The 14,834-nt window shown below is 37.3% G+C and overlaps 1 protein-coding gene across 1 annotated transcript in view; it reads right to left on the minus strand.

Annotated features, from left to right (window-relative positions):
* Positions 1 to 9,407: 9,407 nt before the first annotated feature.
* ankib1b (ankyrin repeat and IBR domain containing 1b) overlaps positions 9,408 to 14,834 on the minus strand; it is a 322,575-nt gene continuing 317,148 nt past the window's right edge. Inside the window, exon 20 of the mRNA XM_073847434.1 lies at positions 9,408 to 14,013. Within this exon, the coding sequence (XP_073703535.1) occupies positions 13,234 to 14,013 (780 nt within the window). The 3' untranslated portion in view covers positions 9,408 to 13,233. The remainder of the gene's footprint in view (positions 14,014 to 14,834) is intronic.

Genomic DNA, 14,834 nt, shown 5'->3' on the forward strand with positions numbered 1-14,834 from the left:
CATCAAACAGGTTCTCCCCACTCAGTGAAGCACCCACTGAGAAACCTGATGAAAGTGCTCTAGTAATTGGCAATTCTATTGTACGGAATGTGAAAATAGAGACACCAGCCAACATAGTCCATGTGTTTACTGGGAGCCAGAGCGCCTGACATCTTGGCAAATTTAAAAGTGCTGGCTAATGCTAAACGTAAATTCAGTAAGATTGTTATTCACGTCGGCGCTAATGATGTTCGACTTTCGCCAGTCGGAGATCACTAAAAATAATGTTAAAGAGGTGTGTGAACTTGCAAGTACGATGTCAGACACTGTAATATGCTCTGGTCCCCTCCCGGCTTACCGTGGTGACGAGATACACAGTAGACTGTGGTCACTCAATGGCTGGATGTCAAAGTGGTGCCCGCGGAATAACATAGGTTTCATAGACAATTGGACAAGCTTTTGGGGCAGACCTGACCTGTTGAAAAGAGATGGTCTTCATCCCTCCGGATGTGGAGCATCTCTTCTATCTAGAAATATGGCACATAGTCTTAGAGTTTGCACTTGACTAACTGGGGCCCAGGTCAGGAAGCAGACAGACTGGCTAAACCGACCGCCTGCTAGCCGCCTCACGTCACAGAAATCAGTTAATTCTCAGCACATAGAGACCCTTTCACCTAGATATCACACTATAGAGACTGTGTCTGTTCCCCGAGCAAAAAAATACAAAAAACGCCTGAATCAAATCAAGACTAACAATTTAATTGATGTTCAACAAATAAAAAATGTACATAATACTGAGAAACAAATGATAAAGCTTGGCTTATTAAATATCAGGTCACTTTCTACGAAAGCACTTTTTGTAAATGATATGATCACTGATCATAAGCTAGATGCGCTCTGTTTGACAGAAACCTGGCTAAAACCAGATGATTACATTATTTTAAATGAGTCTACCCCCCAAAATTACTGTTATAAACATGTGCCACGTGTAAAAGGTAAGGGGGGAGGTGTTTGCACAATTTATAACAATATGTTCAGTGTTTCCCAGAGAACGGGCTTTAAGTATAACTCGTTTGAAGTAATGGTGCTCCATATAACATTATCCAAAGAAACAAGTATTAATGCTAAATCTCCTGTGAAGCTTGTACTAGCTACTGTATATAGGCCACCAGGGCACCATACAGACTTTATTAAAGAATTTGCTGATTTTCTATCCGAATTAGTGTTGGCTGCAGATAAAGTCTTAATAGTGGGTGATTTTAACATCCATGTTGATAATGAAAAAGATGCATTGGGATCAGCATTTATAGACATTCTGAACTCAATTGGGATTAGACAACACGTGTCAGGACCTACTCATTGCCGAAATCATACTTTAGATTTAATATTGTCACACGGAATTGATGTAAATGGCGTTGAAATTCTGCATCAAAGTGATGATATCTCAGATCATTATCTAGTCTCATGTATACTCCAGATAACTAAATCTGTAAAATTAACTCCTCGGTATAAATACGGTAGAACCATTACTTCTACCACAAGAGACTGCTTTGTAAGTAATCTTCCTGATTTATCTGAATTCCTCAGCATATCCAATAGCTCAGAAAAACTTGATGATGCAACAGAAACTATTGACTCTCTTTTTTCTAGCACTTTAGATATAGTTGCTCCTCTGCGTTTAAGAAAGATTAAGGAAAACAGTCCGACGCCGTGGTATACTGAACACACTCGCGCACTGAAGAGAGCACGACGAAAAATGGAACGCAGCTGGAAGAAAACAAAACTAGAGGTTTTCCGTACAGCCTGGCGTGAATGTAACATATCCTATAGAAAAGCACTAAAATCTGCTAGATCAGACTATTTTTCATCTTTCTTAGAAGAAAACAAACATAACCCTAGGTATTTATTCAATACAGTGGCTAAATTAACGAAGAATAAAGCACCAACAGACGTTGAATTTTCTCAACAGCACAGCAGTAACGACTTTATGAACTACTTTACTACCAAGATAGATAGTATTAGAGATAAAATTGTAACTATGCAGCCATCCGCTACAGTATCACATCAGATATGCTATAGATCTCCTGAGGAAAAATTCCATGCATTTTCAACTACAGGAGAGGAAGAGCTGTGTAAACTTATTAACTTATTAGACCCTATCCCATCTAAGTTACTAAAAGAGGTGCTTCCAGAAGTCATGGATCCTCTTCTGAATATTATTAATTCGTCATTATCATTAGGATATGTCCCCAAAACCTTCAAACTGGCTGTTATTAAGCCTTTAATTAAAAAACCTCAACTTGATCCCAATGAATTAAACAATTACAGACCAATTTCCAATCTCCCTTTTCTGTCAAAGATACTAGAAAAGGTAGTGTCCTCACAATTGTGTTCTTTCTTAGAGAAAAATGGTATCTGTGAGGATTTCCAGTCAGGTTTTAGACCGTATCATAGCACTGAGACTGCTCTTATTAGAGTTACTAATGACCTTCTCCTGTCTTCTGATCGTGGATGCATCTCTCTATTAGTGCTACTAGATCTAAGTGCTGCATTTGATACTATTGACCACAATATTCTTTTAAATAGACTTGAAAATTATGTTGGCGTTAGTGGTAGTGCACTGACTTGGTTCAAATCGTACTTATCTGGCCGGCATCAATTCGTAGCAGTAAATGACGAGGTATCATATCAATCACAAGTGCAGTATGGAGTACCTCAAGGCTCAGTATTAGGGCCATTACTTTTTACACTTTATATGTTACCTTTGGGAGATATCATCAGGAAACATGGTGTTAGCTTTCATTGTTACGCTGATGATACGCAGCTCTATATTTCTTCGCGGCCCGGCGAAACATACCAATTTGAAAAACTAACAGAATGCATAGTTGAAATAAAAAATTGGATGGCGAGAAATTTCTTACTGCTAAATTCTGAAAAAACAGAGGTGTTAATTATTGGACCTAAAACCTCTACAAGTAATAACATAAAACACAGTCTAATACTAGATGACTGCTCTGTAAATTCTTCATCATCAGTCAGGAACTTAGGTGTCCTATTCGATAGCAATCTTTCCTTCGAAAGCCACATTTCTAGCATTTGCAAAACCGCATTTTTTCATCTAAAAAATATATCTAAATTACGACCTATGCTCTCGATGTCAAATGCAGAAACGTTAATTCATGCGTTCATGACCTCAAGATTAGATTATTGTAATGCTTTATTGGGTGGTTGTTCTGCACGCTTAATAAACAAACTCCAGCTGGTCCAAAATGCAGCAGCTAGAGTTCTTACTAGAACCAGAAAGTATGACCATATTAGCCCGGTTCTGTCAGCATTGCATTGGCTCCCTATTAAACATCGTATAGACTTTAAAATCTTGCTAATTACTTATAAAGCCCTGAATGGTTTAGCTCCTAAGTACTTGAGCGAGCTCTTATCATATTATAGTCCTTCACGTCCGCTGCGTTCTCAAAATTCTGGCAATTTGATAATACCTAGAATATCAAAATCAACTGCGGGCGGCAGATCATTTTCTTATCTAGCGCCTAAACTCTGGAACAATCTACCTAACACTGTTCGGGAGGCAGACACACTCTGTCAGTTTAAATCTAGATTAAAGACCCATCTCTTTAACCTGGCCTACACTTAATACATTTCACAATCCAAATCCGTTAAAGGATTGTTAGGCTGCATTATTTAGGTCACCCGGAACCAGGGACACTTCCTAAAACACCTGATGTACTCGTTGCATCAGAAGAAGAATGCCATCTACGCTAATACTAGTATCTTTCCTTCTTATTCCGAGGTCACCGTAGCCACCGATCATGTATCCAGATCAGACGTTCACTGCAGTCCCCCGGATCCAGTCTGTACCCATCAGCACCCAGAGATATCCTTTACAGCCCTGAATGTCAGCAGAGACCACATCAAAGACAGATCATCAGTGAAGACCTCATCACCTAGACGGCCATCGACGCAAGACTGCCAAAACCAGATGAGTCCTCTCCAATCTGATTTTGTGGCAACTTGGAACTCTTGCATCTACATTAATATTAGTCTGTTTGTTTCTTATTCCCAGGTCACCATAGCCACCAGATCCAGTCCGTATCCAGATCAGATGGTCACTGCAGTCCCCCGGATCCAGTCCGCACCAAGAGGTGGATAAACACCTACAGCCGAATGTCAGCGGATACCGTGTCAACTAGATGAGCCCCAGAGACAGATCATCAGAAAGAACTCCTACCCTAAACGGCCACCGGCACAAGGCCATGGGAACCAGATGAGTCCTCTCCAATTTGACTTTGCTGCAATATGGAACTTTTGCACTTTTATTGACATTTTATTTTATTATTTTAATACTGTAAGGTTGCTTTGACACAACTTGTATTGTAAAAAGCGCTGTATAAATAATCTTGACTTGACTTGACTTGACTTGATTTGGAGCGACTAGGAGCCATGGCAGAACTGGAACACATTGGCAGGAAGTTGCCTGGGACGACTTCTGTGCCTCAGTGAAGCGGGCAGCGCCCAAGCATGAAACGCACTCGTCGTGACAGTCAGCGGCATGCAGGGCAGTCCTGCATGAGCGACAGAAAAGGTGCGGCATTTGAAACCAATTTTTTTTTATTCCAATGGCCGTGAAGTTATACTGCGTGTTTGAAAAATGCTTCAGTCTCGTAGAAAAAGGAGTTTTTCCCAAAGCGTCTGTTTCAGACGCAGTACGAGTGAATTATTGATAGGGAACATTCTGTCTGTGCAAGAAACTGAACAGTATTTATATAATTTTTTTTACCTCTGATCCACCGCAATGTCCAACTGTCCTGAGCGTGTTTACAACAGCTGGCGTGTGACGAAGAGCAAGCAACCATAACTTCAGTAGATCAGGCTCAAAAGTTGGGAGTCGGTGAAAAGTCAACACTCCCAGATGAGTTCGCGAAAGCAAACTTAATCTTTTAGTTTTGAATCGGTTGCAACAATCAGGATAAGCACAAGTGATTACCATTTTGAGTAGCCGTTATACCCACAATCTCTCTGTGTAAAGTGACGTATACGGGCGACAACAGAACGCTTCCACGCATGCATCTACTATGCCAGAGCACGTTGACATCATCAATTTCCTCTTCAAAAATTTCGTCATTTGTGTTCTTAAGATGAACAAAGGCCTTATGGGTTTGGAATGACATGAGGGTGAGTAATTAATGACAGAATTTTCATTTTTGGCTGAACTATCCATCTAACTACACAGGAAATTAAGAGGCCACACATCTGACCACTGGAATTAAAAAAATCATTTTAATTTTAAGATGTTTTCTTAACATTTCAAACATTGCAATACCACTGATAATCACATTAATTTCACTCAGTTTATTTAATCATTTCTATGTCTTTCAAAGGCTTTTGTCTCTCAAACAAATTAAACAGCACAAATTCACATTATTTCTTATTTACACAACACAGGGTACCAAAACTATTTTATCTAATAAATTTACTTAGAGATTTTAATCTAGCTAGTTAATAATTAAATTACACATTTGCATATTCACAGTTTAAAGGTAATCTAAAAGTAATCAAAATGTAGTCTGATTATATTACCTAAAATGTGAAATGTAATGGATTATGTAACCAAGTACATTTTTTGTCATGTAATTTGGAGTCAGTAACAGACTACAATTTGGATTATGCCAGTTATAGCCTTAAAAGAATAGTTCACCCAAAAATGAAAATTCTGTCATTAATTACTCAAGCTCATGTTGTTCCAAACCTGTAAGACCGTTCATCTTCAGAACACAAATTAAGATATTTTTGATGAAATCCAATTGCTTTCTGACCCTCCATAGACAGCAACGCAACTGGCACGTTCAAGGCCCAGAATGGTAGTAAGGACATCATTAAAATAGATGTCACATCAAGGATTCAACCGTAATTTTATGAAGCTACAAGAAAAATTTGTGTGTGCAAAGAAATCACAAATAACTTTATTCAACAATTTCTTGTCCTCTGTGTCCGTCTTTGACACACATTCATTAGAGTACCCCGACACATACACACGTCAGTTGCATTGATGTCTATGCAGGTTTTGAAATGTGAAAATCTGATTTCTTAAAAAAATATCTTAATTTGTGTTCTAAAGATGAACACATATAATGGAATACTAAATTTGCACAGATTATCTGTAAAATTGATCAATCCTGATTCACAATATATTTACTCAACATTAGTCTCAAAGGATGAATAAATCACAAACCAGATAAGCTCTTTCCTCTTACTTAACTCGCTCAGACAAGTACTCATTCTTACTCATTCTTGATTCATTTATCTGCCTGCTTTTCTGTTGTGTAATTACCAACGGATGCCTCACAGCCAAGTTTAGGGTTTGGATAATGCTTACAATAACATCCTCCACCGAGGTGCCTTGTCAGGGCTATCTGTTTAAACGTAATGAGGAGGACTTGGGGTTAACCACCCAGACATATCTCTCATATTACACTGACCATTCAGACAGTCTGGAAACCTTCATTGTCGATTACTAATGGGTCACTTAATAAAGGTCAATTACTATGCTTCTCAGTTCAGACTTATGCGGCTCTTTGAAGTTTTGAATCACAGAGTTTTAAAATGAAATAATACTAGAAAGTAAACAATAAATGATTGCAAAAGCAAACCATTTAATGAAAAACTGGATGGATGAGTGTTGCGTGAATGACAACGGCTTAGCCCAGTTCTAGAATCAAAGAGATTTTCATGGGAGAATTATTGTTTCTATAACTCCATAACTGAGCGAAATCCTTCCTTTGGAATCAATTCCAGCTGAGCCAGTGAAACATCCAAACTCGCCAGAGAACAGAACAAAAACGACTGTCAAACTATTCTGTAATCATACACAGATATAAATAGCCCCATGCAAACATCAGGGATGCATCTCCATAAATACAGAAATACAATAGCAGCAATTTCATGTGCTTTTCAAAGCTTCATGATTTACCTTGAATTCGTTTTGACTGTGGGAATCTAATGCAGGATGTTCTGCTGACATGTTTTAATGGCCTCTTGAGGAACCTTTGAGTTCCTCCTCCTCCTCTAAATGATGTCTTGAATTGCTTCCATGAGTCTGGGACGGAGAGTGCCAGCAATGCTTGCCAGTAACACAGACACCCTCGTGCCAGAGCGATTCAAAGAAAGAGGCAAAACCTTCCCTCATTCTCCGGGAACTTACTACTCTCTACTGGACCGCTGGTGCATGACATCTATTATAGAGCTTGATTTTCTCAATATTTAGATTTTTTTGCACCCTCAGATTCAAAAAGAAAGCTTATTTATTCAGCTTTCAGATTATGTATAAATCTCAATTTAAAAAAAAAAAACTGTGGTCCAGGGTCACTTTAGGGACATTTTATAAAACAGTGTGTAAATGGAGCAAGGTTATTAATTATAGGCTAATTATAGGCTGTTTTTGATTAATGTTATATTTGCAAATGTTTACATTCTTCTCTACACTGTAATATACAAATGTGATTTTTGATGCTGGAGGTAATTGTTTCTCATGTGGACGACTGTAAAAAAAACTACTGAAAAACACCAACATTCTGGATTCGGACAGCAATAAAAATCACTTACTATCTCCTTTAAATGTTAAAAATAGCTTACATCCTCATGAAAATAATTCCTGTCCAAAACGGGCTTAAGTGACGTTTATAACAATGTCATAATGTCATTGCATCACATATATATTTTAGACATTTACTGAGAACTAATTTCATTTTTCTGAGCCATTTCATTAGTTTTAACTGTTTTCAAGTCTTTCAAGTGTTGTCCAATTTTAAATGTTGTAGTAAAATTACTGTAAAATTGTGAAATATTTGTACTATTTAAAATAAATGCTTTTTATTTGAATATATTTTAAAATGTAATTTATTCCTGATTAAATCTAAATTTTCATCATCATTACTCCAGTCTTCAGTGTCGCACGATCCTTCAGAAATCATTCTAATATGCTGATTTGCTGTTCAAGAAACATTTATTATTGTTATTATTATTGTTATCAATATTTAAAACAGTTGAGTAAATTTTGTCAGCATTCTTTGATGAAAAGATGAGCATTTATCTGAAATAAAAAGCTTTTGTAACATTATACACTATACCATTCAAAAGCTTGGAATCAGTATTTTTATTTATTTATGAAAAATTATAGAAATTCATACTTATTTAGCAACGATGCTTTAAATTGATCAAAAGTGACGATAAAGACATTTATAATACTTCTATTTCAGATAAATGCAGTTTTTCTGAACTTTCTATTTATTAAAGAAACCTGAAAAAATACGTTTTCAACATAATAATAATTCATGTATTTTGAGCAGCAAATCAGAATACTAGAATTATTTCTGAAGGATCATGTGACTTGAGTAATGATGCTAAATATTCAGCTTTGAAATCACAGGAATAAATTACATTTTAAAATGTATTCAAATTGAAAACAGTTAAAAAAAAGTTTAAATAGTTAAAATGTTTCAAACTTTTACTGTTTTTGCTGTACTTTGGATCAAATAAATGAAGGCTTTGTGAGCAGTAGAGACTTCTTTAAAAATCTTACTGTTCAAAAACAAGTGTATGACTTCATTTCTCAGATTTTCTAGCAGTAGTTCAACACATCACAAATATTTCTTAATATTTTAAAACCTAATAAACTTTGCTTGTTTTAAGTAAACAATGCCCATTTTATTTTTGTGTTATCTAAAATATCTTAAGTAATAAATCTTTCAATGCTGTTTAAATGTGACTTACAGTTCCAGAAGTTATAATATTGCCAGTAAGTAACGGGAACTAAATTCCTGTTGGTCCTAAATCAGAGATTCAGATCACAAGATGACACGGCCTTCTTCATACCACTGGCCCCAATTCAAATAGTAATTTTCAAATATAGAAACTTCCTCCCATCTGACATTTTATTCAGTAAAGTCACTGTGCTTGTGACCTTCTGGTATTCCCCCTACTTTTGACCCCTAGGCATTCAACCAAGTCAATAAATAGAAACATAATTCATGCATTTTTTTCTGGCCACAATCATTCTGCATGTGACATAAAAGTAATACATTAATAGGCAAGAACCCCAAATATTAAATTAATAACAAAACATTTTTTTATATATAAAACTACTGATTTACTAGGTCCATTTTATGAGAAGTTACAGTCAAAGAAAGCAAGAATGAAACATTTTTGCCTGAAAGTGTCATTATATTTTAACCCACTAGATGAACAAATGCTCAAAACAAGATAACACTGCAATAAATTTCTCAATTAGAGGAATACAAAAAATGTTATTTGTAGCCTCACACTTCCTTTAAATTGTTTTTATTAAACACTATTCCATATATATACTTGGCTTTCACTGTACGTCATGTTCAAAGAATACTACCACTTTTACAACTGAACTTGTCTTAGCAACTTTATTGAGATTCACACTCAAATCGGTCCAATTCATTGGCCAAACATCACACATTTGTATTTTCCATATAAACTGGGAATGTATCAAGTAAAGATTATGAAAGTGCAAATACCATTTCAAGGATTAGGTGCTTAACAATATAAAATCTGTAATGGATTACAAAATGTGCTTTTCTCCCCCCCAACAAACAATAGCCACCCAATCCCCCAAACAATAGCCTCGACACTTGAATGGTCATTTGTCAAGAAAACATGATCTATTTTTATTATAGTTACTTAATGCACAGCATACTGTCACATACAGGATGACTTTTTGTCATTCACTTTTTTTTTTGTCATGTTTGGACAGATCTATCATATGCTTCATTTGAACAGACATTAGCTCCACCTCCACCTTTGGCGACATACATTATTAGTTACAGGAAATACTGCGATTTAGTGAGCTTAACCCATTCCGATCACATACAAACTGTACATACATAAAAAAATTCATGTGTGCACTGCCCCAAACTTTGACGAATGGAATGATTCCAAAAACCACTTAACGGACAGGTTTGCCTTCATTTTCACTTTTAGCGCAGTGCAATACTGCTTTAGATCATAAGGTCAGATCCAATAAACATACGACATCAAGCCCACAGTAAAAAGCATCAGGCACCTGCTCAGTCAAACCCAATACAACAGCAACCCTATGTGCTAAAATGGGTTATTCTATAGCTGAAATGTGAGCTAATTTTGTGCAAATTTTGCTTAAAACTTAGTGCTGCTGTGAGCTGTTTTATCAGAAAAGTTGGGTAGGTGTTCGCAATAAAAATCAAAGCAAATCAAAAACATTCTATTAATTTGTTTAAATGACTTTGAACATTTATTTCAGCAGACACATTTTAAGTAATAAGCAAATATTGAAAAGTGGCACTGTGTTATTGATATATATATATACATAAAAATATATATTGGCATTCATTTTTTTCATCATCACCAACTTTACCTTCATCTTCATTCATTTTTTAAGGACATTCAATTTTAAATAAATAGAAAATTAATTTCCATAATTTATCGTAGAGAAATACCACAGTTAAATTAATTGTAAAAAAAAAAAAAAAAATCTTAATTGTGGGTGAGTTCCACCATATGTAGAAATGTAAATCTGAAGCTAAAACAGCTTCTTGGCTTTATATTGAAAACGCCTTTGCCTCGACTGAAAATTTATAGATGACACCTTAGAGATTCTGAGGAGAAAATGTGGTTTCAAAAATTCAGACATTTCCATTTTTATCCATTTTTTTTTTTTTGAGTTTTATTTTTTAAATGTGGCTTAAATAAAATTAGATCACTTCCCAGAATAAAACTTTCCTGATAATTTACTCAACCCCCATGTCATCCAAGATGTTCATGTCTTTCTTAATTCAAGGTTTTTGAGGAAACATTCCAGGAATCAGCAGGCTCTACACAATCTCAGCCGAGACCTAAGGGTCTTATCTAGTGAAACGATCTATCATTTTCTTAAAAATAATACAATTTCTATACTTTTTAACCACAAATGCTTGTCTTGCACTAGCTTGATATGACGCATTACGTAATGACGTTAGAAAGGTCACGCATGACATAGGCCAAAGTACCAACCCAGTCAAATGCCCTTTACAAAAAAAGGGTAAAACGATGTTGGATGATTTTGAAGTTGGAGAAAATTAGATGAAGTTGTTTGCCCTTTTTTGAACCAGAGTACATAGATGAAGAACTAACCGTGTGTAAACTTTCCAACATGATTACGTAATGCGTGTAGTCCTAGCATTGCAGGGCATTTGTGGTTAAAAATATATCCTTTTTTTTAAATAAATGATTGTTTCACTAAATAATTCCTCAGATGGGATCGTGTAGAGCCCTTTGAAGCTGCATTGAAAATGCAATTTGGGCCTTTAACCCGATGATTCCCATTGAAGTCCACTATATGGAGAAAAATACTGGGATGTTTTCCTCAAAAAACATTTCTTTTTGACATATTGGATGACAAGTCTGTTAAAGGATTAGTTCACTTCCAGAACAAAAATTTACAGATAATGTACTTACCCCCTTGCCATCCAAGATGTTCCTGTCTTTCTTTCTTTCAGAAATTTAGTATTCCAAATCATTCTAGTGAAACAATCGGTTATTTTCGAAACAAATTGACAATTTATATACTTTTTAACCTCAAATGCTCGTCTTGTGTTGTCTCTGCGATGCGCATGCGTAGTCTGTGTGATCTGGGTCAATACAGTTAGGGTATTTCGAAAAACTTCTGTCTCGTTTCAACTTCAAAATTGTCCTACAATGCTGTTTTACCTTTTTTTATAAAGAAAGTTTGATGATCTCTGTATGTTCATTTTGTAAACAATGGGTCAGTACTTCTGTAGCGATGTAGGATGATTTTGAAATTAGGGAAGAAAATGAGTTGGGAGTTTTTCAACATACCCTAACTGTATGTACCGGATCACACGGACTACGCATGCACATGCGCATCGCAGAGACGAGACGAGAAGAGCATTTGAGGTTATAAAGTATATAAATTGTCAATTTGTTTAAAAAATAACCAATCGTTTCGCTAGATAAGACCCTTCTTCCTTGGCTGGAATCGTTTAGAGCCCTTTGAAGCTGCATTTAAACTGCATTTTGGAAGTTCAAACTTGGGGGCACCATACATATCCATTATATGGAGAGAAATCCTGAAATGCTTTCCTCAAAAAACATAACTTCTTCACGGCTGAAGAAAGAAAGATGTAAACATCTTGGATGACAAGGGGGTGAGTACATTATCTCTAAATTTTTGTTCTGAAAGTGAACTTATCCTTTAACACACAATGAATAGCATCTCATTAAATATAGATTAATTTAATCCGTAAATGTCCTTTATGAGTTCTTTATTTCATTCATTTTTGTTTTTTAAATTGCTATAAAAACAACCTGGGAGAAGGGGCCAGAGGCATGCTAAAGGAAAACCGAATAAAAAGGAAAAAGTATAAAAATGTCTTTTTAAAAATCATTGAGCTCAGTTTGCTTAATCGCCACCTGACAGTACAAGTACGACATGTATTGGAACTTCCCACACTCTGGGCTCCGAGCGCAAGAGAGTGGCGGCTATAAATAAAGAGAAGTTTCACAGAAAAGGCACTGTGATAAGTTGCAAAGACGAAACATTTTCCAGATCCGACTTTAACCCCGCCGGTACTTTCCGTTCTAATTAACCAGAATGACGGATTACAGTGATTACGTTTGACCAGAAAAGAAAAGTCGACTGCAACTAGAATTACTGTTCTTTTAGATTCTGTGATTATCAGCCCTGCTCTTCTGAGCGTGACGCTGTTGTGTACTTCTCTAATACTACAGGTCTAGTTTAAAGGAAGGATAGTGTACTCAATAGGGCGGCTAGGCCCTCAGCAGCAGGCACGATCAGCACAACGTCCGCTTGGCGTGTGCTAGCCAGTGTTTTTTTTGGCACCTACAGTATCTTTTACATCCTTTTTAATCAGGCGAACTCGCACTGAATACCTGTTCTATACAGTAGATTTTTCTGACTTCCTCACTTCCTGTCCTCGCTTTCTGGACTCTTTTAAAAGTGTTTAACACTTCAGGATCGGAACGAGTTTTTTAGTGAGCAAACAACATATGCCTCATAAGCACAAAGGCCTGAAACACACAAGTACTGAGCGAGTACTCAAAAACGGTTTCAATTTCTACATATCTGACAATACAAAGCTTCTCGCCATGATTAATCTTGTTCCTCGAGTTCCGGCAGCTACTTCAAAAAAAAGTGGCTTAGCTAGTAGGTAGGTCAGTTTTTCATACAAGGTGTACTTGACCTTCCCATTCAGAGGAGCTACTGCTAGGCTGGTCGGGATCTGAGTCACATTTTGGGGTGTCGGAGTGACACGGGTTCAAACCTGTTGGCGTTTCGCCCAACTCAACAGATGAAGCAGGAGGCACCGGACACATACCGAGGCCTACCAGGTCTAACTGTGTCGGCCTGACGGGCTCACGTTCTCCTGTGACGATACCGGAGTCAAACTCGTGCTCTGCCTCTCTATCGCCCCCCGTTGTCCACTGTGGAACGCCGCACTCAGTCGGCTCCGATGTCATTCTCGCCGACTGAGCAGTGAATTCACCAGCCGAAGGAACCAAACTGATATTCTGTGGATTCATGTCGTGAAACCAAGCCATGATGTTGCCTAAAAGGTTGGCGTTGTCTGAATTGAAATCAGAGGTTTCCATACATCCCGAAGGAGCTTGGAAAGGCCCCTCAGCGGATTCACAGGCAGGATTGTTGAGATTGTCATAACGCAGAGGGACATTCTGGCCGCTGATATTACCAAGCTTCTTTAGGCTGTCACCCACCTCTAACAGCTCGGAACTGCTCAGGGCAGCACGGGGAACGTCTATCCCGCACAGCACCGGGTCTAGCCGTGTGGGCAGGGATGTTCCGATGGCCCCCAGAGATGCTTCGTTGGCGAGGATCTCCTGAGCATCGACGCCAGCACCACTTGCAATCAGCCCAGACTCCTGCAGAGACAGCTGGATGGCCAAGAGGATATTTGGGTCATCCTCATCTAGAGAACTGTGAGGCTGAAAGGTAAAAGTTCAGATGTTATTCTCAGCTCTCAGAGGATTTAAGACATCCCACCAAAGAACCTCGGTTAAAGGTTTAGTTCACTTCCAGAGCAGAAATTTACAGATAACTCACCCCCTTGTCTTCCAAGATGTTCATGTCTTTCATTCTTCAGTCGTAAAGAAACTGTTTTTTGAGGAAAACATTTCAGAATTTCTCTCCCCATAAAGGATATGTATGGTGCCCCCAAGTTTGAACTTCTAAAATGCAGTTTAAAAGGGCTTCAAAGGGCTCTAAACGAACCCAGCCAAGGATGAAGGTTCTTATCTAGCGAAACGATCTGTTATTTTTTAAACAAATTGACAATTAATATACTTTTTAACATCAAATGCTTGTCTTGTGTTGTCTCTGCAATGCGCATGCATAGTCTGTGTGATCCAGTTAAATATAGTTAACTCCCATCTCGTTTTCTTCCCAACTTCAAAATCATCTTAATTCAAAATCTTCCTACATCGCTGCAGAAGTACCAACCCAGTGTTTACAAAGTGAACATACAAAGAAGATCAAACGCCCTTTACAAAAAAGGTGAAACAGTTGTAGGACAATTTTGAAGTTGAAGACGAAAATGAGATAGGAGTTTTACGACATACCCTAACTGTATTGACCCGGGTTACACAGAATAACCATTTGCATCGCAGAGACGAGACAAGACAAGCATTTGAGGTTAAAAACTATATAAATTGTCAATTTGTTTAGAAAATAACCATTCGTTTCGCTAGATTAGACCCTTCTTTCTCAGCTGGGATCGTTTAGAGCAATTTGAAGCTGTATTTAAACT

The sequence above is a fragment of the Garra rufa genome, chromosome 9 (assembly GCF_049309525.1).
Source record: "Garra rufa chromosome 9, GarRuf1.0, whole genome shotgun sequence".
Classification (NCBI taxonomy): Eukaryota; Metazoa; Chordata; class Actinopteri; order Cypriniformes; family Cyprinidae; genus Garra; species Garra rufa.